The 27,068-nt window shown below is 42.3% G+C and overlaps 1 protein-coding gene across 1 annotated transcript in view; it reads left to right on the forward strand.

Moving 5' to 3' along the window:
* PIKFYVE (phosphoinositide kinase, FYVE-type zinc finger containing) overlaps nucleotides 1-27,068 on the forward strand; it is a 3,858,188-nt gene that overhangs the window by 2,288,227 nt on the left and 1,542,893 nt on the right. Inside the window, 1 exon segment of the mRNA XM_044075403.1 lies at nucleotides 6,644-6,788. Within this exon segment, the coding sequence (XP_043931338.1) occupies nucleotides 6,644-6,788 (145 nt within the window).

Consider the following 27,068-nt stretch of genomic DNA (forward strand, 5'->3'; position numbering starts at 1 on the left):
TCAGTACGTCAGGGTACTAATGCGCATGACCGACGCCATATCCTCAGTCTTTTTGCCGCATGGTCCGATGCAGAAGCAGCATTGCAAGTGCAGGTTGGCGTTCTGAAATTTTTCGAAGCCAGAGTTTCAGACCGAGTTCAAAGTTGGCTAAGTACCCGTTGGGAATATTTTGGTTTTTCTTGCCTCAGTATTTAACCGGATGTCAGAAAAAGTGAATAACTGTATTTCTTGTGGGAAACAGATACCTCATAGAGATTACCATACTTTGTGTATTCCTTGTTTGGGCCTGAGCACGGCGTTGTTGGATGTCGCTCTTGTGCTAGATTTAACAAACGCACTATTAAGAGGAGGTTAGACTGTGCCAGGTTAGTGTTTGGGAAGCGTTGTAATTATAAAATGCCGTCGGATGCTCCGACGCCGGCTTCTACAAAAGCGCAAGGACAAAGCAGTTAAGCCTAGGCTGGAAGAACCGACAGTCCCAGACGCCGGTTCTTTAGAGGTGTCAGTGGAGCCGGAGGTTTTGCCAGGTGTTTCTTTGTGTTCTCAGGGAGAGACTTTACTGTTACAGGATGTATCCTCTCAGGAAGCAAGTCAGGCTGAGGGGCTTCTCAGGTGGCTGTTCTCCCTCTCTTCCAAGGGTGGCTAGAGCCTCTCCTTCTGTTTCCAAGGCTTCTCCCAGGGCAGGCCAGGTTTAGCTTCAGTGGGGGTTACCCCTAGTGCTTCAGGTACTTTGCCCAAGAAACATATGCTTAAAATGGCAGAAGATTTGATTACTATGATTAGGGGTTCTATGCCCCTCCTGATAAGAGGCCTAGGGTGGAACCTGAGTTTGAGAGTTTTGAGCAATGCTTCAGATGCTTCAGAGTCTTCGGCTGAAGACTTGCAGGAGTACCCTCCTTATTCTGATTCTGATGTGGATGATTCTACTCCTTCAGCTTCTCCTCCTGAGGATTTTTCATTTTCAGAAACTCTGCATTCCATGAGGGGGCATGTTAAATGGGAAGGTCAAGACTTCTCTGATTCCAGGAAAAGGCTTAGGGAATTTTGTTTTACCCCAGCATAGGCCTTTAGCTATACCTCCTGTTTTGAATGTGGTGGAAGATGTTTTGCAGAGGCTTCCTTAATCCTGATTCTTTGCCTCCTGCCCCAGTTAAACCGGATAGGTATTATAGGGTGCCTGAAGCTCATAAGTATCTTTTTAAGAGTCCTAGGGCAGACCCAGAAACTGTTAGCCAGGGGCCTAAAGGTGTTAAGGCTTCTGTTGTTAAAAATCCTGTTCCTCCTGATAAAGAGGCAAGGGCTTTGGATAGATGGGGAAAGAAAGTGTATACTTCTTCCACTTTAGCTATGAGGGCTTTGAATTGTCAGTTTCATATGTTAAAATATCAGAATTATCTCCTTTCACAATTGAAATCTAAGGTGGATGCTTTGGCAGTAGGTATTGAGTGTAAAGAGTTGCAGGATTTAGTTCATGTGTCTGAACAGGTGGGTAAACATTCCTTGCAATGTGGTTTTGATGCTGTGCAGGCCTCCTCCAGGGTGGCTGCCACTGGTTCTGTTCTTCGTAGGCACGCCTGGTTGAGAGATCAGAATTTAGCTGAGCATGTTAAAACAAGGATTTTGGATGCTCCTTTACAGTCTGATGTGTTGTTTGGTCCTCCTGTAGAAGCAGTTTTGAAGAAAATGGAGGACAAGGCTAAGTCTATGCAAACTGTTAAAGATTTTTGCAGGTGCAGCCTCCAAGTTTAGTAGAAATTGGCCTGCTAAGGGATGGGCTTATCCTGCTTATGATTCCCAGTCTAGGGGTAGGTCTAGAGATGGTCGGGCCAGGGCTCAGGGCTCTTTCAGACCTAGAACAGGGAGTTCTCCTGCTCAGACTTCTGGTGAGGGCAGGGGTCAGTCCTTTCGTAAGCAGACCCAATGACCTGCCTTTTCAGCTGCCAGTACATTCTCACCTGGCAGCCCCTTTGGGAGGAAGACTGTCTCTTTTCAAAGAAAATTGGGATTTAATTACCCAAGACAGATGGGTTCTGGATATCATTCACCACGGTTACAGGTTTTATTTCCATACCTTGCCTCCTTTCAAAGGCATGCCAGACATTCCTCCTCTACAAAGACAAGAGGCTCACAAGCAAATTTCTCAGTTACTCCAAATAGGGGCCATTCAGCCGGTCCCTGTGCCAGAAAGGGGCCTAGGATTTTATTCTCGCCTGTTCCTAGTACCAAAGAAGGGGAACACGTGGAGACCAATTTTGGATTTATCTATCCTCAACACTTATCTGGACATTCCCAAGTTCAAAATGTTGACGTTGCAACAGCTTTTACCTCTGCTGGGCAAAGATCACTGGATGGTAACTTTAGATCTCAAGGAGGCTTACCTTCATGTGCCTATAAGACTAAGTTGCAGAAAGTATCTGCGTTTTCGAGCTGGAGACTTCTCATTATCAGTTCTCTGCATTGCCCTTTGGCTTATCTACTGCCCAGAGTATTCACAAAGGTTCTGGCTCCAGTGATAGCTTACTTCAGGCTAAAAGGAATTCAAATCTATCCTTACTTGGACGATTGCCTGATTCTGGCTCAAGAAAGGAAGACCTTCTACAGCATTTGGAATATGTCATAGCAGTGCTAAGATGCCTAGGGTATTCTGTGAACGAAATAAAGTCCAGTCTAGTACCCTCTCAAGACATGTGCTTTCTGGGTGTGAGACTGAATACAGCATCCCAGATGGCCTTTTAACCCCGGACAAACAAAAGAATCTTTCCAGTTACTTCCATCAACTATCTCTTCAGTCCGGGCTGACTGCAAGGACAGTCCTTCAAGCCTTAGGGTTCATGGCATCTTGTATTCTGGTGCTTCCCAATGCCAAACTGCATATGAGGAAGCTACAATGGTATCTCAAAAATGTATGGACACAGCACTGCCAGGATTTAGACACTGTCATTCAAATAATACCTTGCATTCAAAAGGAATTTTTGTGGTGGGCTCAGGAATGTCACCTAAACAAGGGACTCTCTGTGACCCGGCCAGAGGCGAGTCAAATTTTAACAACAGATGCCTCAGACATTGCTTGGGGAGCTCATCTAAATGGAAAGTGGATACAAGACAAGTGGCCTGCCAGACTACAGCATCTACATATCAACATGAAGGAGATGTTAGCAGTCCAGTTTGCATTATTGGCTTTCAAGGATTTACTTCTTCCAGGGCAGGTGTTGATTCTAACAGACAACACAACTGTCATGTGGTACATCAACACACAAGGGGAACACATTCTTACCCTCTATGCAGGCAAGCAATGATTTTATGGGAGACTGCTCTCAGCTTGCAACTCAATCTTCAGGCAAGGTTTCTGCCAGGAGCACAGAACTCCTTAGCAGATGTGTTAAGCAGACAAATCATGGATCCCCACGAGTGGAAACTGGATCTTCATGTATTTCAAAAGTTGACAGTGTCCTGGGGAACTCCAGACATAGATCTGTTCACTTCTCCACTAAACCACCAGCTGCCAAAGTTTTGCACAAAGAGGTTTCATCACACAGCTTGGAAAGTGGATGCTCTTTCTTTCAGTTGGAAAAATCTTCATGTGTATGCCTTTCCACCTCTGCCTCTTCTTCCAAAGGTGCTTCTAAAGGTCAGACAAGACAAGCCAAGGATGATTTTAATAGCTCCAGATTGGCCTCGGCAGCACTGGTACCCATTACTGAGGAGTCTGGTAAAGAAGCCTCCATGGCCTTTACCTTGATTCCACATCTGTTGTCTCAGAAGGACAGCCATTTGCTCAATGTCAAGCTTCACTCTCTTCATCTAACAGCCTGGCATATTCTGTTTTGAAAGACAGCAGGTCTCAACTTCCTCAACAAGTTTTGAATGTGATTATGGAAGCCAGAAGGCCTAGTACAAGGAAAGTGTACGCAGATAAATGGAAGAGATTTTTATTTTGGACTGCAGCAAAGAATTTGAGATTTCAGAGCCTAATTTGAGTGTGGCTCTTCAATATCTTACTGAGTTATTGGACAAAGGTTTGTCTTTCTCTTCCATTAAGATTCATGCTGCAGCAATTTCAGCTCACTATGATTGTGACCCACCATTGTTTTCTCATCCTTTGTTCAAGCAATTTCTTAGAGGGCAAAGAATATAAGACCCCCACGAGAGCTCCTACTCCTGCTTGGGATCTCAATTTTGTGTTGGAGAAACTTACTCTACAACCTTTTGAGCCTGCAGCTACTGCTGAACTGAAATATTTGTCATGGAAGACTGCTTTTTTGTTGGCCATTACTTCTGCAAGAAGGGTTTCTGAGTTACAGGCCCTTATGGCGGTTGAGCCTTTTTGATTTTTCATAAGGATAGGGTATCATTACGTACTAATCCTTCCTTTATGCCTAAAGTGGTTTCTAGTGTGGCTTTAAACCAAACTATTCATTTGCCTACTTTTATGCAGATCCCCAAAATAAAGGGGAAAAGATTTTGCACACTTTAGATGTACACAGGCAATTGCGATATTATTTGGACAGGACTAAAGATTTTAGGCAGTCTCAGCAGTTGTTTGTTTCTTTTGCTTTGAGTTCTCAGGGCAAGCCTGTGTCAAAACAAACTATTTCTAGATGGATTGGGTGTTGCATTGCATTCTGTTATTCCCATCATGGCAAGGAGATTCCAGCTGGGATTAGGCCTCATTCCACTAGGGCTACTGCCACTTCAACAGCTTTTGAGGGGAGTGGCAACCAAGGATATTTTGGAGGCAGCTACTTGGAGTTCAGTGCATACTTTCTCTAAGCGTTATCACCTTCCTCTTTACTCTAAGTCTAGGGCTGGTTTTGCCACAGCTATTTTGCAGGGCATGTTGTCAGTTCCTGCTTCCTTATGATTTGCCAGCCTCCCTTACCTCTGCTTTGGGATTCTACCCAATAGTTAGGACTGCAGCAATGTGAGATGAAGAACATAGAACAGTTTTGTACCTACCATAAATGTAGATGTTCGAGGATCCACATTGCTGCAGTCCAATTTACCCTCCCTCCTTCCCTCTGTAGTTAGAGGTGGTTGTGTAGGTGAGGTTATATTCTGCTAATTTTGTATATTTTGTATATATATATATATATATTTTAGTGCAGGTATGTTGGTTGTTTGCTGTCTTTTGGTTTTGACCTTATTTTTCAGGGTCTTCTCACATCTGTGGCAAGAAAAGACTGAGGATATGACGTCGGTCATGCGCATTAGTACCCTGACGCCTGACGTCAGTCTAATGCGCCCTGACCGACGTCAGACATATACTTTGGTATTCGGGCCGACTGGACAGCGGACTACCCAATAGTTAGGACTGCAGCAATGTGGATCCTCGAACATCTACATTTATGGTAGGTACAAAACTGTACTTTACTCATTACAAGTTAGATGTGGTATCTAGAGGCAGGTCTTCCTTTGGCTCCACAGTGCTCAGGAGTATTTTCCCCTGAGCCTCCCAGGATTTAGGTGCTGGGGACGCTGTCCCATGGGTAAATATGGAGACTTGGATTATAACACATCACAAAGTTATACCTCACCACCTCGGCTGTATATGTAGTCCATCTCTTGCCATATTCTTTCTACCCCCACCTTCACCCATCCTGGAGGATCTGGAGGTTAGGCCTGGTTTCAGAGTTCCCTTCATTCTTGGTTTGTTCTTCCTTCCTTAGGTGTTATGCATGGAGAAGGAGTGCTGGTGGAAAACTAGATCTGGGGATAGAGAGCAGTGCAGCATGGGATACCATCTTAGTATAATAGAAAAGACTTGAGCCAATAAAAAGATGGATTCCATACATGGAACGTTATGGTGAGTACATAACTTCTTGTTTTTTCTTCCCCTTAATTCTGTCCTGCGTGTGTTGGTTTTGTTTTTTTTTTTAAGGAAATTAACTCCAAGGGTGTAGGCTGGCATACCCTTTGAGTACAATTTTTTTCTGAACCTGTTAGAAACATTGGTGCTTTATCAAAGTCATATGATGTTTATACCCATTTAGTTTACTGTCTCTAAACACATGTATATAGCTTGCTTGAGAGAGGATTGTAAATCTAAAAACAATATATCTAATAGTTTTTGACTGAACAGCTGAAAATGTTACACGCACAGGGTTTGGTGTGTGTGTGTGTGTGTGGGGGGGGGCAGCAGCTTCAATAATATGACTGTTTTTTGTTAAGGCAGGTAGATTGGGGGGTAGCAGTATGCACCTGTGAGTACAAAATGGAATTCACTGCCTGCACCCCAGAACTGAACATTGAAATAGACTGTAGACATCCTTGTATGATCAGTGAAACTGAAATTGAGATTAGTGAGGGAAGAATGTGTGACATTGGCATGGTGGCTACTAACAGGCACTGCTAGAAAGTTTTTAAATGCTGCTATTCTGTCTTTTTTGACAGTTTAATCAGTTGATTATTATTTTTATTTTTTTGAGCAGCCACTGTTGTATGAAGTTCCTTAGGAACTGTTTCTTCAGTTATGAGTTTGAACGGTTTCATGCACTTTGACAGCACCCTCCAGCTCAGAAAGATGCCTTTGTGTTGCATGTTACTATGTAACCTGCTAAAAGTGAAATGGTCTTTTACAAGTCCTTATTATAAATAATGGTTTGAATTATGTATAAAAATAATTTGGTTTGATTTCCTTCACTAGGAGAGAGAGTTCCTGAAGAATTATGTACAGCGAATAGTTGATGTCCGACCAAACCTTGTGCTCGTTGAGAAGACAGTCTCCCGAATAGCTCAGGACATGCTTTTGGAACATGGTATCACTCTGGTGATTAATGTAAAACCAGTAAGTAAGAAATGCTGAAACTTTGTGTGCTTGCACATGTATATAACTGTGTTGTATATACTTTGTTTATGTATATGTATGCTTATGTGTATATTTCTTGTAAGCTTTATAAAGACATTGGAGACAGGAGATGCACAGAATTCAAGTGTATTTAAAGTAAGGCATAATCAAAATGATCGCAGGTCCACTTGACTTTGTAAATTCAAAGTTAAAGGTAATTTGCTGCAGCTTTGTCGTCTGACAGAGGAGCTGTACTCTTATCAACTCTATTCAGAACAGATTTGCTATAATTTCGAGTTTGCCATAAATCCAACTTTTGGCCTGTGGTAGGAGCTACTTGAGTCTTTTGGAGCTGAAAACGGGCTCTATTTTCGGCCTTTTGCATATATTTGTATATTTTGCTGTCATGTCAGCTCTTAGTACTTTTTTGTATGTTCACACAGTGTTGCACTCCTGTGAGATAATAAGAACTTGTTCCACTAATAAAACGGTATGTAGCCCTTAAGTTTATTGTATAGTTTTAATTTAACACATGCAAAACAAAGATCGCATAGTCACGAAAAGTAACTTATTTCAGTTCCCCATAATGGAAAAAAACATTCCTAGTACTACACAGTTGTGACCGAACTGTGGCAAAATTATGTAACTGTTTGAAATGGAAGGCATGCACCAAAGGTATCAAAAAATAACGAATGATGATAAAATATGCAAGTTGCTTAGAAGGCATGTTCATTGTTTAAAGATAAGTTCATTAAGAGATACTCATAGTTACATATGTTCTTACTAGGCATTTATGTTGAGTGACCATATACAGACTAGCCATGCAATCTAGAGGGTTTCAGTGGGTGGGTTTCCACTTCCCTTGATAAGGACCATACTGCATATCTTTGGATACCATTCTAGTTGTCGAAAAAGAATGTGAAGAAGGCCAGTGCGTAGCATTTTTTTTTTTTTTTTTTTGTGAAAAAACTTAACAAAAAAAAAACAAATACATGAATAACAATAAGAGAAAAGTACAACAGAAATAAAATATTCTTTCTTGACAACTAGAATGGTATCCAAAGATATGCAGTATGGTCCTTATCAAGGGAAGTGGAAACTCATTCACTGAAACCCTCTAGATTGCATGGCTAGTCTGTATATGGTCACTCAAATAAATGCCTGAACACTGGCGTACAGCAACAGTAGTCCCACTCCACAAAGGGGGTACCTCTACAGACCCTGGGAACTACCGCCCCATAAGCTTAACCAGCCTGGTCTGCAAAGCTATGGAAACAATCATTATGGAACTCATAAACAGAGACATAGGGAACCTTCAGACACTTGACTCCACCCAGTTCGGCTTTGTAAAGGGCAGATCCTGCCTTTTGAACCTGGTTGACTTTTTCAAAACAGTCACTAGAGCTATTGATGACGGCAAAGCAGTCCATACAGCCTACCTGGACTTGGCTAAGGCCTTCGACACAGTACCCCACTCAGGCATCATGGATAAGCTCAACAGCTTAAATGTAAACCCTTATGTCACTAGATGGGTTGCAAACTGGCTAAAGGACAGAACCCATAAAGTTTAAATCGCTGGAGCAATGTCAGCCTCAAAGCCAGTGACAAGTGGTGTCCCACAGGGATCTGTCCTGGGACCCCTCTTGTTCGGCATTTATTTCTCAGATGTTAAAGCAAACATGGGAGGGTTGTGGCTGACAAAGTTCACAGATGACTGCAAACTAGGCGCCATAGTCGATACACCAGCGGACACATACATCCTACAAAAAGGCCTCACAGAAACGGACAACTGGTGCCAGAGTCACGGCCTTAAACTAAATGCCATAAAATGTATAGTCATCCCCTTTGGGAAAAACAAAGTACCCACAAATTATCACATAGACTGCAACCCACTGGTTATGGAAAAGGTAATCAGAGACCTAGGGACCCAAGTCGACAGTGACCTCTCATTTGACACCCACGTTGCCAAAGTGGTTAAAAAAAATTCTACCTTGCACACCTCATCATGAAGGGATTCACATCCAGATCCCATGCCCCATTTGGTATGTACCTCACCCGGCATTTGCAACAGCTGGAGAGACCACAAAAGTACCTCACCAAGAGGATCAAGGGTCTCCAACATATGTCTTATTCTGCCAGACTAAAGAAACTCCAGCTCTATTCGGTAGCATACCGCCTGCTCAGAGGTGATCTCTGCCTGACATACAAGGCCATGTCCAATCAGGAACTGATGGACATCCTCCACCTCAAAAAATCCAAATCCATCCGGACCACGAGAGCTAAAGACTTAAACCTCGGCACAAGTATGAATAGGACATGCTGGAGGTATAGATTCATAACCCAGAGGCTTCCCATGCTTTGGAACAGGATCCCAGTTCATGTTAGGCAGAGCCCCTCACTGACTCTCTTCAAGAGAAATCTTGATGAGTGGATGGGAGATTGTAGGTTTACCCCAGGGGTCACATCTGTGTCACTACTAGACAGGGGCACAGTAAACTAATTCTATTATATAAGGGGACCTTCATTGTGTCACTACTAGACAGAGACACAGTATTCTAACTCTATTCTGTGCATTTTTTGTACCATTTCATGGGGTGGCGAAAGCCACATCACTATGGCTAGGCTTACAAATGCCCCAGGACAGGTAGCCTAGTACTAAACTATGAAACTATGAAGATAATATAAAGAGCTGACAACAGATGAACAATAAAACCACTTTTGTCTTAAATATGATGTGCTTCATGTTAATGACAAAAATATCCAGCTTGTGTTAATAACAAGCCTTTATAAATTAAAAATCTTTTCTCCAAAAGTACTTTTTTTTATGATAAAGTACATTAAAGTCTGTTTGCTGTGAACCATTACTGTAAAAAAGTTAAGATTCTGTTTTAACTAGATAGGCCCAACCCCTTGCTTGATTAAACCTGAGAAGATAAAAATGTATCCAGTACTTCCTACTTCATTTTTCCTTTCTCAGTCATAGAAGATAAGTTAGCCACTTTGGAATCCCTGAGCTCAGTTAGTAAGAGACTGTGTAAAATATGGCTCTAGATTATTCAGTCGTGTTGACTTATGTCACCAAATGGGCTGAGGTATTTACCTGTGATAAGTGGGTTGAGAGCCCAGCCTATTTCACCTTGCGCCAGGGACCCATACTAATGGTGTGAGGGGGTGTATGTGCACTTACTGTCCAGCCATAAAGCCCAGCAGCCGTAGTTCAGTAAGCTACTGGCTGTCCAGTGTCCAGTTGCCAGCTTGGATTATGTGGGATAGCTCTGTTAAGAGAAAGCTGGACGTAAAATCAGTCAACCTGCCATTCATGAACTAATTATTGCTACCCTCAGTGTAGGTTCCTTGACAGGATGGAGCTTGGAAGCGGATGACATGATGGTAAGGAAAAGGCTGGACACTGCATTCAGGAGACAGGATGGAAGATCAATGCAACAAAAGAGTATTGGCTTATTAGTCAGAATCTACTACTCATGAAGAGGACAGACTAGAAATGGTGTGGAAATTGTGGTGAGGGAGAGGCTTCAGATGGCAGTGAGTTATGTAATCATAATTGGTGACAGACTTATGGCAGCCAAACTCGTATTCATAATCTCAGCCTGGGCCCAACAGTATGGTTGTGATAGTGAGGAAAAGAGTGCATTCAGACATTAGTTGCAGGGCTTACTAGATAAAGCAGGACTACATGAATTAGTGTTGAAAGAGGGTGACTTGAATGCACATATTGGGACAGACAGAACAGGATGTGAGAACTGTCTGGGACAACATGCGCGGAACAACAGGAATAAAGAAGGAGATGCCATTTTAGACTTCTGTCTGACAAATGGCTTGATAGTAGCCAACACATGGTTCAGAGAGAGTCAGAAGATCACATACAAGAGTGGCTAGCATGAAACTACGGTAGACTTCCTCCTAGTAAGGAAAGGGTACTGGGGCAGAAACAGCAATTGCAAAGTCATCCCCAGTGAAGCACTTGGCCCACAGCATAAACAAATGGTTGACACAATAAGCTGTAAGTAGTGGGAAGAGAAGGCTCTATGGTCAGAGACCAGGCTAAAGACCTTGAAGTTGACTGGAAAGAAAGCACTGCAGTTTAAGGAATTACTAAGAGCCATACCTCTCAACCTGGAGTCATGAAAAGTCTGGACAAAGCACCATGAAAAATAGGTACAACTGGCCAAAAATCTGCGCTGATTAACTTAAAATTTACATACATAATTATGTAACCCCACCTACTCCAGTGGAACTGTCGGATACCAACTTTGAAACGCAAACTGAAGAATGGGCAAAATGTGATCATGAAACACAAAATAAACAGAATATTTTTATTTTTATTAAGAAGCAAACTTTTTGATAAAAACATCAGCAGTGAAAAGTTCTGAACTTGAAGCTGAAGTCTGTGTGTGTTACTACACTTATGGACCTAAACTGATTCCATGACTATCTGAGATGTTCTGGACTTGTGTGTTTCACACTTTGGTCACCAGTAATGATTTATATGAGGAATGAAGTTCAATTAAGAGCTAGATTCAGAAGGACTATACGAGTCAGTGAACCTGAAAAAGGAACAGAAGATTCATTTTGCAGCAGGAGGTGTCCCACATATTTTTTTTTTACCAGAGATACTTGCCATATCATTGGAAGTATCACCCGAGGAACATGCGTTTGTGTTTTCTTTTGTAAAATAATGCATGTCCTCTTTGCAGTCTTAATAATTTATTTCCTTCCTGTCTAGATGTCCAAGAGCTTATACCCAGTTACCCTCAGAATCTGTCACAGCTCTCCAACAAGTTTCAGAGTAATAGCATAAAACCATCACAAATCATAGCAGAGGGTCCACAGGCATAGCATTCAAAATATATGCATTTATAAATTTGAACCCCAGGATATGGTGGCACAGTGTGTAAATTAGACTTAATATGGTCACAGCCTATAAAATGTGGATTCCTGTGGAGCTAATAGATATATACCTACATAGATGCATCTGGCGGCCACGGCGGTGCAGTTATTAGCGTTGCCACCTCACAGCAAGAGGTCCTCCGGTTCGATTCTCGGCTGTGGTGCCTTCTGTGCGGAGTCTGCATGTCCTCCCTGTGGTCGCGTGGGTTTTCTCCGGGTGCTCCTGTTTCCTCCCACATCCCAAAGACATGCAGTAGGTGGATTGGACACTCTAAATTGGCCCTAGGTGTGAGTGCCTTCTGTGGAAGGTTGGGCACCAAGCTGGCAACTCGACACCATAAAACTCCACTGCCAGTCATGAGCAGACAGATGATCCGCTGTGGTGACCCCTAACTGGGAAAAGACGAAAGAAGAAGAAGAAGATGATGATGCATGAGCAAAATGTATCCTTACTTGACTCAGACAGGTTAACCACATTCCATATAGTACAAAGCAGCCAAGTGGTGTCCGTCACCCTTGCAATCAGTAATCCAAGATCAGTATCTGGTAAATATTTAATTGACTCTAAAATTACAGTCAGTTCACTGTACTTCATGCAGTTGCGATACAAATTTATTATAATGTTTACTCTAAAACTTCAGAGTCTGAGGGAATGAGTCAAGCTTACTTGTTAAATTGCTTTGTATTTGCTTTATTATTAGTATGCATACATTTTTTATATTTTTGATGTAAAAATGTTACCTCTGTCTATTGTTTCAAAGTTGGTATAGGAAATTAATTGTTGGAAACATTTTACATCAAACATAAGTTATGCAAGTGTTTAATAATGTCTACATACATACATATTCACTTAGACAGAAACACACGCATGTATACAAAGACAGATAAGATGAAGAGGCTCAGACATTAATCGATGTAAACAGTAATCATATGCGCACACATTCAAATTGATAAATGCGTAATATCCATTATGATGTATTTAAGCTCATTAGTGTCAGGACCTACAGCACAAACTAGTGAAAATCCCCCAAACTACTGACACGCACACACACACACACACACACACACACACACACACACACACACACACACACACACACACACACACAGCCATTTTGTTGACTTTCTGCAGCTCAGACTTCAGTTTGCAGTAAAACAAATTAATATATTAATAGCCTAAAACCACTGTAATGTATTTTCAGTTTGTTGTTTCCAGATGCATACAGTATGTGAATGCACACACACACGAATAAATATATAAATAGCTCTAGAAATATGTTTTAGGCAAGTGTTGTCAAACTACATACAATGCAGACTGTTACGATAAACCCACCTCAGCAAAACGAGCATACAAACACACGCACACGCTACTGTGGTCACTTGCCAGACCCAAGTCCATTTTATAAAACTTATGTAAAACGCTGCAGAATTAATTTCAAATATTATATCCACAACAAAAAATTTCTCTCACACCTCTCAACATCTTAATAAGAGTCAAGGACAAAGCCAAAAATAATGAGAGAAAGGTGACAACCAAGGACAAATTTTCATGTATTGTTCTTGTATACGTGAAAAGTGACTAGAACAACAGATTTTGTGTTAAGTGCGCATTTTCTGAAGGATATAAGACTGAAACACAGCTGTGTCACTTTGTAGTGACTGTGATCCTTAACAATTTGTCAGAAAACTAGTAGTCCCATTTTTTCTTTTTTTTATTCCTTACTTGGAGGAGCCGAGATAGGAACTGGCTGAAGTCAAGATAATTATTTTTATTTCTTCCCTGCAGTGTTCTGTGCACTGCCTGATTAAGATAAGAAGAGAAGAGATTCAAGAGAAGACTTAAACCCATGCACTGGTCCGACACTGCAGCTCTCGACTGCTGCACTTAAGTAGTAACAAATGGCTCAGTGGTTGCTGTAATTAATTTAAAACAAAAAACAGCTACCTGCTGGAGACAAGAGTCTTCCTCTTCATCGCTCCATTCGTTGCCACTGACCTGCTGACTGTTGGAGCCACGTTACCTTATGGAAGAATGTAAACAGAGCACACATCCCCTTGAGCCTTCTGCCGAATTTCGACAGACTGGCAGTCTGCCTCGTGAAGATGATGTCATTGCACACACCCTGCATGTGATGACTTCAGCAACAAATTTGTCAAAAAAAAAAATAAACAGGAAATTTGGAAATTTAAGGGGAGACTCTGGAATTCGTGGCCCGTTAATATTTTACCCTCAAAGCCAGTATTTACCAAGGAATTTGGAATGGTTGAGAAGTATGCTGAGGGCTCTTGCACCTCAAGAAGAGGAAATGGGTGGAGTTGAAGAATGGCAGAGCCTCAAAGCAGCATATGTGAGGACTACAGAACAGATATGTGGCTGAACCAGGTATGGAAATAAGGTATATAGTGAAAACTGGTGGTGGAATGCTGAAGAGAAAGAAGGTATCTAAATAAAGGAGGAATGCAGGAAAAAGTGGGAGATAGAAAAACAGAACAGGCCAGGAAGGAATACTGGTAGACTAACAAAGAGGCTAACAAAGGAGTTGCAGTAGCAAAGAACAGGACATCAGAAATACTCTACCAGCTTCTGGAAAGTCGGTCAGTAGATGGAACAGAGAGACTATATCATGTTGCAAGGCAAAGACAGAAACATAAAGAAGATAGTCAGACACCTTTCATAAGGGATTCTAGCAAAAACCTGCTCACAAGTCCACAGGACATCAAAAACAGATGGAAGGAGTGTTTACAGCTACTTCTGAATGAACAGGAGACCACACAGAAGCTGTACTGTCCCAGAAACAGCCTGCGATAAGAGAAGAGGAGGAACCTGCCATAGAAGAAGTAAGAAGAGCACTAAGGAAAATTAAGCCAGGGCAAGCACCAGGCTCAGATGAGGTCACAGCAGATTTAATAAAGATGCTGTGTGAGATAGGGGAGACATGGCACTTGAGGGTAGTCAAAGCAGTGAGGAGAGAAAGGCATATCCCAGATGACTGGAGAATAAGCATACTAGTGTCAGTGTTCAAGAACAAAGGCAACATTCACAACTGTGAGCAGTATAAAGGTGTCAAACTCCTGTCACATTGCATGAAAGTTCTGGAGTGGGTGATTGATAAACAATACAGATGGGAGTTGAGCCGTTTGGATTCAGATCAGGATGCAGCACAACTGAGTCAGTGTTTAAAATTTGATAGACAGTTGAGAAGAAGCTAGAGATGAAGAGAGAGTATAACCGGGCATTCCTAGCCGTGGAGAATGGAAGTGACAAGGTCTCAAGAAAGCTGATTTGGGCAGTGCTGTGGTGGTTCAGAGCCCCAGAAACATTGGTAGAGTTACTGCAAGCTGTGTAGAATGACCTATTGACTCAAATATGAACAGTGTTTGACCTTACATAGGGGTTCCCAGTGGGAGTGCATCAGATTTCATCTCTGAGCCCACTGCTCGTCATACTGGTGATGGACTGCATTAACAAACTGGTCAGAGGGGATTGATCAGCAAAGTTGCTGTATGCAGACAATGTGGAATTGCAGGTAGACTCCTAGCAAGAACTTCAGCAAAGGACAGGGGAGTGGAATGCAAAACTGAAGCCACATGGGATGAAACTGAGTACAGGTAAGACGGTTGTAATGACAGCAAATAGGGAAATTAGTAGAAGCTGAAAATTGAGATAGAAGAGAAAATAATGGAACAGGTTAGCTTCATATATTTCGGAGGGGGATAGAGGAGAAGGGAAGTCTGAATGAGGAGGTCAAAGCTAAAATCAGATGCTTCATCCAACTGGCCCAGTGTGTCAGTGGACATATATGACAGAAAAGTGCCAAAGAAGCTGAAAAGTAAGGTGTGTTTAAAACAGTGGTGCAACTAGTACTAATGTATGGTACAGCAACCTGAGCAATAAAAGCCGAGCAGTTGAGGAAGCTAGAGGTGATGGAGATGAACAGGTGATAGTATGTACACTATAGGACAGATGAAGAAACGACGTCAGAGCAGAAATCAAAGTAACACCAGTTGCAGAAAAGGTCAAGAGAGAACAGATTGCTATAATTTGGGCAGACATCCACCAAAGCAGAAGACTTCTGGTGAAGAAAATTTGGGACAGACAGGAAGAAGACAAGAACAAACAAGGATGTCCAGCAAAGAGTCGGATGGATTGTGTGTGAGAACACCTGCAACAGTCAGGCTGAAGTTTTGAAGGCAGGAGAGTGCGTTTTGAATAGAGAGAGAGAGGGTGCCAGTTGGTGCAACACCCCAACCCCATATAGAAAATGGGGGGGATGATGATGATGTGTCAGGTTGTCAGATGTTCATATGAGTGTGGAGTCATCTGTGTATTGTATTAGTGAGGCCTGTTGTGTATATCTGTGGAGTGTCGGTGGTAATGTGAGAGGAAGGGACCAAGGATATAGCCTTGTGGTATACTGGTGGTGACTGGGAGGTATGGAGAGGGGGTGGTGTGCCGTTTTACTGACTGATACCTATTGGACAGGTAGCTATATTGAACCATAGAGATTTGGGCTGAGATAGAACTAGTGAGGGCATTTGAAGTAGACGTTTGCTGTGACAAACTGTGTCAAAGGCTTTAGACAAGTCTAGAAATAAGGAGGAGGAGACTAGTTTGCCATTATTTTTATCTTTGACAGTATCTGTAAAGATTTGGAAGTGCAGTATTAGTACTATGGGAGGGATGGTAACCATGTTGTGTGGATTTTGGACTTCTTCCTGCAGTAGTTGTTATTGAATACATTTTTCAACTATGTTGGAGAGGAGGGGATATCATTGCTATAGGTTTAAAATTAATGCATGTTGAATTTCCTGCTTTAGAGAAATTGAGAGAGAACACTGGATTCCTGTATTAACCTATTTATAAGGCTCAAGACAGGATAGGCAATGCTTTCGGCTGCTATTTTAAGGTATTCGCTTTGAAGGGCTTGTGCAGAAGAGGGCATAGTTTCAGTTTAAGATTTTTATATAGGATGTGGGCATAGGTTTGATGGTGAAAGTGGCTGACAAGGTCCTGCCATTGATTCCAGCTTTTAGGATTTAATTATTTCCTATTTGTTGTTATTTGGACCTTCCCCACTGGCTAGTCTCCAAGATGAGTGGAAGTCATTGCTTTTACCCCATGGATATAATATGAAACTAACTGTATTTTTATTGTGTGATGAGGTTCAGTAAAGTCTTCATGTTTGGGCATTTTACCTCCAATAAACGTGACAGTTTGCTGTTTCCTTGCCTTTTATGTATTTTAATTGCCATTTGACTGCTAAATTTCTTCACAAGCACCAAATTTTCATAATTATTAGCTTTTTCTGTTTTGATACTGTCTTTCCAAGTCTGTTATGTTGAGTATCTTTCATGGTTTTTTTTTTTTTTTTTTTTTTTTTGGTAACTCTGAGGATGCTGTGACCAAGATAATGTTGGGAAATGGCAGTATCCATGTCTTCAATATTTTTTTCCTACTTTAAACTGGCAATTAATTGTCTTGACAAGAATGGAAGACAGTTCTCAACCTGTTAGTGCAAGAATTCTGGACTAAACCAAAAATATTTTTTCGGAGGGTGCTGCTAAGGCCAGGGATAGATTTTAAATATTGCTCTTATAAGTTTAGAACATTGCTAGAATAGTTTTGCATTAGAGTACATTTTCTGAAGGACCTGAAGTCTGAAACTCAAATGACTGTCATTTAGGGTCTTAAGCCTCAAAGATTTTCCAGAAAGCCATTAATTGCATGATGAGCAGACCAAAAAAATATTATGCTAAAATCTGGATGTTCTGTGAAATTCTGGACAGTTGAGAGGTTTGCTATCAGATTTAAAAGTACAGATAATTTTTTGACCTCCAGAAATGTTCAGATTGAAAAGTTAGTAGGTTATTTTTCTCTTTTCATTGTGGCTGTAGAAAAGTAGTGTTTGTCTTTACTAAATGAGACAGAAGGGAAGCCATGTTTAACCAAAATGTAGATTCTTTCTTTAGAAGCCTTTTAGTGCTGTGTTTGGACAGCTGTGCTCTTTTCACTGAGAAAATCTGGTTGGAAGAAGTATGGTTGATGGTTTGATATATTGTTTGTTGTGAAGCAATTTTTAGTTAGTATTGAAGAGTCATAATGTGAATTTGGCTTTGCTGATGCATTTTTTATTTTGGATTATCTGCATAAAGTGGGAATGTATTTTCTCTTGTCTCTCTAGTCTAATACCTTTCTTTTCTTTCTGAAGGATCTGTATAAACTGGGAACATCTTCTGTCTGTGATAGACCCAGTGAGTGATGTAGGATAATGCAGAAAAAAATGTTTATTTTCAGTGTTGTAGTACTGATTCTTAGGTCTTCCTGCCATGCAGAAGCTCACTAGTAACTCGGTTTCCAGAGTCTCTGCATCATCCCTAGCTGACCGACATCCAAGTATGACACCTAGAACATCAGCACCATCTTCAGTTCTTTTTAGCCATGCTGTCCGATGTACCTCACGTGTTCAAAATGTTCATAGTCCATTGGTCAGTTTGTTTTCTAGAGTGTCTCCTTCTTCCAGTCAGGTAAGTACACTGCTGGGGATTTTCCTCCATTAATTTAATGTTTAAAAAGGTCAGGAATTGAAGTGCAGGAAGCAAATCCTGCATAAAGATATTCACTTGTTTTTGTTTGTTCTACTTGGGGCCTCCAATCAACATCTTCTGACTGCAAAATTCCCTATGAAAAACCTCAAACATAGAGCAGAAGTATTAGCCACCCATATGGAGTTCTTGCCTGTGGCTTCCGTGATGGTGTCACAGCCCACTGCTACTGCAGGGCCTTTACAAACACCAGCTTATGCTAGTGTTATTCCGAAGAAATGGAAAGACAAAAAGACCAAGGACTCTGCCATTTCTGACAAGGCTGTAGTCCCTAAGTTGACAAACGGGCCAGGTGAGATGTCTTTGCAGCACTCCCTCCCGTTCCTGTGACTCCTAGGCCCAAAACGTGGTGCATCCTGTTGGAAGGTCACCATGGTTTTCAGCACACCTGCCACTGTTACCATGACACAGATGGCTGGGTTTGAGGTCATCCCGCGGTCTTGAGGGAGATGCCCTGTCTTCTTTGGCTGCTGAAACTGTAGCTGAATTCACAACTGGATGACCACAACCCTCTGCCTTCAGCCTCCTCTTCTCAGCTGAAGCTCAAGAGCTCCTAAAAATAGCACAGGAATTCATGGGTTTCATGAAATATAGAGAGCCTGCCCACATTTCTGCTACTGAAGCCTCCCTATACAAACAAAGCAGGGAAGTGGCTTGTCGGAAAATTAAGATTCCTCAAGCTGAGAAGTTGAGGAGTTTTTGTCTTACACTGGGCATCTGCCATCGCAAAGTTATCCAGATTCAAACTCTGATGAAACCTTCTCTTCTGCCCCCTAACACACACAAACACACACACACACACACACACACACACACACACACACACACACATGCGAAGACCTTTGTTTTGGGGATACCCTTCATAAAGTGGAGGAGGCTTTCGGCTGGGGAAAAGTAAATTTTTTCACAAGTCTGCACCCCAATATAGGGAACTGACAAGTTTGCAGTCTCCCAGACCACTGACTATCCCTCCTGTATATGTAATACTGGATGATATCTTTGAAGACATTGCTTTGCATCCTGATTCTTTACCACCTGCTCCTAGGAAACCAGACAGGTTCTACAGAGTGCTTGAACCTCACAAGCACCTTTACAAAAGTCACAAGGCTGACACCTTAGTAGTCTACTAATTCCACAAAAGATGTACCTAAGGGACCAACTAGATATCCCTTACCAGAGACAGGAAAGCTTTTACCCTTTGTAGTGAGAGTATTGAATTGCTAATTCCATAAGCTGAAGTATCTTGAATCTCTCCAGGACAAAATTCTAGGTAAGGTGGACACTATTGTGGATAGAACCTTATCAAATGAAACTCAGGGGACAGCAAGAAAAGCTTTACAAATCTCTAAATGTTCACCAAGGATCCGCTCAGCCTGCTCTTCTTCAGGGTCAGGGGGGAGACTTCTACTCATGGATCTTTCTAATTCCACTAAAGGATGGCATCTGAAGGCCCATCTTAGATCTTTCAAAACAAAACACCAGAAAAACAAAAAAAAAAAAACATTTAACTCCACAAGTCAGTTCACAAGCACTTAGATTTTATGTCCACATCTGATACCGCAGCTGTTCGCCTTCTCAGGACATCCTATGAAAGATAGGACCATCACAATGGGCAGTTCAGACATAGCTTGGACTTAGACACAACTGCAGTGAAAATTGCAAATAAATCAGAAGGAGCTTCTAGCCATCTACTTGGCCATAAAGGTTTTTCATCAGGATTTAGGCCCAAGGACTTTGCGGATCCAGACATACCACAGTGATGTACATTAACAAGTAATGGTATATCCTGTCCTACCCTTTGTGCAGCCTGACAGGGAAGATTGGATGCTGGCTCAAAATATAGGGCTAACTCTTATAACATCTTATGTTCTGTGTCAGAACACTACTCGGGTAGATTCTCTAAGCAGGGATCTTCTAGACCCAGTGAATGGAATCTGAAGAGAGAGTTTCCTGGACCTAACTCTACAGGGTGGGGGTCTACTTAATAGACCTGTTAATCTCTCACCAGAACAGACAACTACAAGACGTTCTCCTCCAGAACTTAATAGACAGGGACTTGGAAAAATAGTGCTTTCTCTTTCACATGGACAAATTTGTTACTGTATGCATTCCAACCCTTGCCTCTGACCCCAATAAAAGTCAGGGCAGACAGATCCAACATAACCCTGTGACCCCCTTTTAGCCAAGGCAACTCTAGTTCTCCCTTCTTTTGAACCACAGGAAAGATTCCACACTCTACCACAGGAAATAGATCTCCTCAGCCAAGCCAAGAGATCTGTCTTTCATCCTCACCTAACCACACTCAAGTTGATCTAGAGGATTGGCTTTGAGACCAAGGAATGCCTCATTTGCCACAGACTTGCAGTCCATTCTAAAGGAGGTGAGGAAACCCAGTACCAGAAAATTATACCTGGCAAAATGGAAGAGATTTTCCCTCTAGTGTCACAGCAAGAACACCAAGTCTGCTGAGGCAAACACCATTACAGTCTTGTAATATCTTTTAGGCCTATTTGGACAGGGATTTCCTTACTTCAGTATGTGCATCTGCCATTTCAGCTTGCCCGCACAATGCTCAGCCTAACTTCTTGCACCCTTACATTAAGCTTTTCTTTAAGAGGTAATTCAGTAGAGACCACATAGAGGAAACCCTATTCCTGCCTTTTGATCTAAATTATGTGATAGAGAAACTCACCTTGCCCCTTTTAAACCTGCTGCCACTACCCCTCTAAAGATGCTAACTTGGAAGACCAATTTCCTTATAGCTGTCACATCAGCAAGGAGGGTCTCAGAGTTGGAAGCCCTCATCTGTAAAGAGCCTTTCACTGTTTTTCACAGAGATAGTGTAACCCTTAGAAAAAAAAACATCTCTTGTCTAAGATGACATCAGAACTTACCCTAAACCAGGCTATCCATCTGTCAGTCTTCTTTTCAAATCCACAGAATGGGACAGAGCAGTCCTTCATTCCCTGGATGTGCACGGGCAGATTAGGTATTGTCTAGATGGAACAAAAATCTCCTAATAGAGCAAAGTAATTACTGCTGGCCTTCACAGAGTATAAACAGGGCAAGCCTGTTTCCAAACCGTTTCCGAAAGGCTAGCCAACTGCATTAAGTTTTGTTACGGACACCATGAAGGAATTCTACCTGGGCATATTAAAGCCCACTCCACCAGTTATGGGCAACTACCACTAATTTCTTTAAAGGAGTCCTTACCCAGGCCATCCAAGTGGCAGCTACATGGATGTCTGTGTACACCTTTGCAAAACACTGTAACCTAGGCAGTATCTCCAAAGTTAGAGCAGGTTTTTCTACAGATGACCTACCTACCATCCACCTGTTGGCTTTGGGAGATGATGTTCGTGTTTCACTGTTTGAGTAATCTGCTGGCAGGTTGCCCTCAGTCGGCCTGATTAACAAAGTCTTGGATCCTGCATCGGTTGCTGTCCCTTCTTCCATGACGTCAGGTCGTCAGGGATATAAAACATGCAGCCGATGCCATTACATCAGTTTTTCTTGTCACGCGGTGTCTGAAGCAAAAGCAGTTCACAAGTGCCGGTCGGCCAACTCCTGAAATTTTTTTCAAGTTTCAGAACCGAAGTCTTCAACTAAAAAGCTAAGTACCCCGTTGGGGAAACTTTTTCTTGCTCCTTACTGATGTCAGTAAAAATTAATAATTGTATTACTTGTGGGAAGCAAATACCTCATAAGGATATTCACTTGCACTGTATTCCTTGCCTAGGCCCTGACCACGATGTACCTTGCTGTCGGTTCTGTGCTTTATTTAATCAACGCACTATCCGTCGTCAGTACATTTTTGCTTCTAAATATTTTGGATCACGGTTTAATTATCCAGAAATGACGTTGGTTAGCATCCGACTACTGGAATACCTAAAAAAACGCAAAGAAAAAGACAGAGACAGGCCGTTGAGGTCCAAAACTGCCGACGACGCTTCTCCTAAGCCAGTTCGCCGGTACTCAGTGAGGCACTTTCTCAGCCCCTGATACCTGCTACTTCTAATTTGCAGGCCTCTACTGAGACCCATTCGGAGTCCGGTATGCCGCAAGATGCTTCAATTATGGAATCTGTGGATGTCTCTACCTTGGATGGGTCCGGAGCCGCTGTGCAGGCACCGGCTTCTGAGGGTGCATTCAGGCATACAGATTTGTATATTAAACTGACGCCATCTTCAATATTAAGGCCAAAATCTCGATCTGTGTGTAATAAGCTGACGCCTAGGCCGCATGTGGAGGTCCCTAGGCCTAAAAAACAAATGATCAAAATGGCTGAAGATTTAATTACTCTGGGGGTAGCCAACCCCCACCTTCAGAGAGGCCTAGGGCTGAACCTGACTATGAATCTTCTGAACAGGATTCTATTTCTTCTGACTCTTATAATGAACAGGATTTGTCTATACCTACTTATGAGGACTCTGATGCAGAATATTCCATTCCTTCTGCTTCTCCCCCTGAGGATTTTTCTTTTGGGGAAACTTTACACACCTTAAGGGAAGATTTCCACTGGGAAAGTCAGTATTTCTTTGAATCCAAAAAGAGGCTTAGGGATTTCCTCCTTCCTCAGCATAGGCATTTGGCTATATCTCCTGTACTAGACATTGTTGATGATGTGTTTTCAGAATCTAGTATGGCTCCTGATTCTCTGCCTCCGGCTCCTTGTAAGCCAGACAGATACTACAAGGTTCCTGACTCCTACAAATTCCTTTGCAAAAATCCTGTTGCGGATCCTGAAACCATTTCTCAAGGCCCCAAGGGCATTAAGGCTTCTACTGCTAAAAATCCTACCCCTTCTGATAGAGATTCCAGGGCGCTGGATAGATGGGTAAGAAGGTGTATACTTCTGCAACCTTGGCAATCAGGGCTTTAAACTGTCAATTCCGTATGCTAAAATATCAGCAGCATATCATGGGACTGCTTAAACAGAAAATTATGGTGATTTCTGACTGTGTGGAAAATAAAGATTTACAGGATTTATTGCATTCAGCTGAACAAGTTGGAAAACATACTTTGCAATGTGGTTTTGATTCTTTGGAGGCCTCTTGCAGGGCTGTTGTTACTAGGTCTGTGCTTAGAAGGCATGCTTGGCTTAAGGAGCAATCTCTGCCTGATCATGTTAAAGCAAAATTGTTGGATGCTTCTTTGCAGCAGGACCGTCTGTTTGGCAATAAGGCCGCGTAAGTTCTAAAAAACATAGAAGATAAGGCTAAATCTATGCAGACTGCGAAAGATTTCTTACAAGTACAACCTCCAAGATTTGGTAGGCACTGGCCTACTAAGAACTGGTCCTTTCCAGTACCTTCCAGAGCCACTCAAGCCAGACCCAGACATGCCAAAAGCACCAAGTTTCAGTCCCAAGGGACTTTCAGAACTAAGCAATGGGGTGCCTCCTCTTCCAAATCTGGAAGCAGCAAGACACCTCCCTATGGTAAACAGTCTCAATGACTTTCCTTTACAATTACCAAGCACTTACCTTTTAGCCGCCCTTTGGGGGGAAAACTGGCACTTCATGCAAAAATTGGCAACTTATAACCCAGGAGAAATGGGTTTTAAATATAGTGTCCCAGGGATACAGATTTCATTTCCACACGTTGCCAACTCCAAACGGATGGCCAGACCTGCCCCACAATCAGTGGGCAGAGGCTCAGAAACAAGTACTTTCCCTCTTAAACATGGGGGCTATTCAACTAGTACCAGAAGGGGAAAAGGGGACAAGGTTTGTATTCCAGACTTTTCCTGGTACCCAGAAAAGATGAATCATGGCATCCAATTCTGGACTTGTCTACTCTAAACACTTTCCTGGACATTCACCAGTTACTTCCTATGCTAGGCAAAGATGCCTGGTTGGCAACTCTAGATCTAAAAGAGGTATACCTGCATATCCCCAGTCAGGGAATCTTGCAGAAGATACCTCCACCTCAAAGCAGGCTTTTTGCATTATCAGTTCTGTGCACTGCCCTTTGGCTTATCTACTGTGCCCAGGGTCTTCACAAAGTGCTTGGCTCCAGTAATTGCATTTTGCAGGCAAAGAAATATTCAAATATATCCATACCTGGATGATTGTCTAATTTAGGCAGAAAACAAGTCCATTCTTCTAAAACATCTGGCATTTGTAAAAAGGTTTCTAACTTGTCTAGGGTGCACCATAAATGAAAAGAAATCACAACTAGTGCCCTCTCAAAAAATAACATTCCTGGGTGCAAGCTTGAATACAACTGCCCAGATGGCTTACCTTATGCCAGAAAAGCAAATTAAGTTGGTGACTTACTTCAAACAGGTGGCCACAAAAACCCTGCTATCAGCAAGACAGATACTGCAGGCCGTGGGGTTCATGGCCTCCTGCATTCTTCTAATTCCATATGCAAGGCTGCATATGAGGAAACTTCAGTGGTACTTAAAAAGTTTATGGAGTCAACATTCTCACAGCCTGGAAACAATGATTCCTATCATACCTTGCCTGCAACTAGAGTTCTTTTGGTGGGCAGAGGCCTGCCACCAAAACAAGAGACTGCCATTCACACCACCCCCTGCTACCCAAACCCTAACTACAGACGCATCAGACTATGCATGGGAGGCTCATCTGGCAGGGAAGTGCATTCAGGGCAAATGGAGCTCGAATCAAATACACCTTCATATCAATCACAAAGAAATGCTAGCTGTACAGAAAGCGCTGACAGCCTTCAAGGACTACCTTCATCCAGGGCAACTAATGGTTAAGATGGACAACACCACAGTTATGTGGTACATAAACAAGCAGGGGGGTACACATTCCTACCCCCTCTGCAGACAAGCCATGGCATTGTGGAACACGGCCTTGAGCTATCAAGTACAACTACAAGCCCAATTCCTGCCAGGAAAGCTGAATATTTTGACTGACGATCTAAGCAGAAATCTCATGGACCCACACGAATGGAAACTGGAACCACGGATTTTCAACATGTTGACACGCAGATGGGGGAGCCCAGACATAGATCTCTTTGCCTCACCCCAGAACTATCAGTTGGACAAATTTTGCACAAGAACTCCTCACAAAAAAGCCTGGAAAGTGAATGCTCTGTCCTTTAGCTGGGAAAATCAGTCTATGCTTTTCCTCCTCTGCCTTTGCTCTCCAAAGTTCTACTAAAAGAGTCAAACAGGACAAACCAAAGATGATTTTGCTTGCTCCAGACTGGCCTCGCCAACACTGTTACCCACTCCTACGCAGACTGTCACAACTTTATCCATGGCACCTGCCTCAGACACCTTCCTTACTGTCTCAGCAGAACAACCAAATTCTGCACCCTCAGCTCCAAACATTCAATCTTGCAGCTTGACTAATCACTTAAATTCTCCCTTAGCATCCCTCAGCAAACCTATGATGGATGTCATTTTGGAGACGAGAAGACCTAGTACCAGAAAATCTTATGCTGACAAATGGAAAAGATTCTGTGCCTGGAATCAATTTCAAGGGATGACCACAGCAGTGCCCAATTTACCTCATATTTTGCAATACTTAACTGAGATGCTTCACAAGGACCTTTTTCTTTCATAAAAATCCATGCCTCAGCCATTTCAGCTGATTACAACACAGAACCCCCCCCCTTTCTCTCCTCTTCTGTTAAAGCAGTATCTCAGATGGGCCAAAAACTTAAGGCCACCCAGGAGAGCTCCAACCCCTGCCTGGGACCATAACTTTGTATTGGAAAAACTCTATCTCCTTTCAAGTCAGCTGCTACTGCAGACTTAAAATTCCTTTCCCGGAAAACAGCCTTCCTTTTAGCAATCACTTCGGCTAGAAGGATTTCTGAATTACAGGCCCTTATGGCAGTGGAGCCTTTCATCATCTTTCACGCGGACAGGGTGTCACTCAGGACCAACCCTTCCTTCATGCCCAAGGTGATATCCACTGTGGCTCTTAATCAGTCCATTCATTTGCCAACTTTCTTTCCGAATCCACAGAACAAAGGGGAGTGGATTCTGCATTCATTGGATGTACACAGACAACTTAGATTTTACTTGGACAGGACTAAATCTCGAAGAAAATCTGAACAACTGCTGGTAGCATTTGCTGCAGGGGCAGAGGGAAAGGCTATTTCAAAGCAAACCATTTCTAAATGGATAAGCCATTGCATTCATTTCTGCTATAAGCACCATGGAAAACCTATCCCCCAGGGGATCAGATCCCATTCCACCAGGGCTGCATCTACTTCTACAGCCTTTCTCAGAGGTGTTCCTACCAGAGATATTCTAGAAGCTGCTACCTGGAGTTCAGTTCATACTTTCACCAAGCACTATCACTTAGCAATTTTCTTTAAATCCAGAGCTGGCTTTGCCACTGCTGTTTTGCAGGGCCTTATAGCTGGTCCTAATTCTGTATAAATCCATCCTCCCAACCTTACCTCTGGGAATCTACCCAAATGTAATGACTGAAACATTCAAACACGAAGAACATAGTACAGTTGTGTACACTTACCATAAATGTAGATGTTAGAGTGTATTCACTGTTTCAGTCCTGGTTACCCTCCCTCCAGCCCCCTGTCTTTTCTCTTACTATGCCTCTCCTTTATTTTTCTACACTTAAAAGTCTTTTTGGTGTATTTGCTTTTGTTTGGAGGTATATATTTTTGTGTTTAAAATTATTTATAAATATTTTGCTCTCCATGTGGGAGGCACCTGATATCTGGGGCAAGAAAAACTGATGTAATGGCGTCAGTTGCATGATGTTCATCATGCATACAGCTGCAGTAATCACAGATGGGTTCTCTGCCATCAGGCGGTCTCT

Source organism: Protopterus annectens, chromosome 6.part1 (assembly GCF_019279795.1).
Source record: "Protopterus annectens isolate FY-2018-M chromosome 6.part1, PAN1.0, whole genome shotgun sequence".
NCBI lineage: Eukaryota > Metazoa > Chordata > Ceratodontiformes > Protopteridae > Protopterus > Protopterus annectens.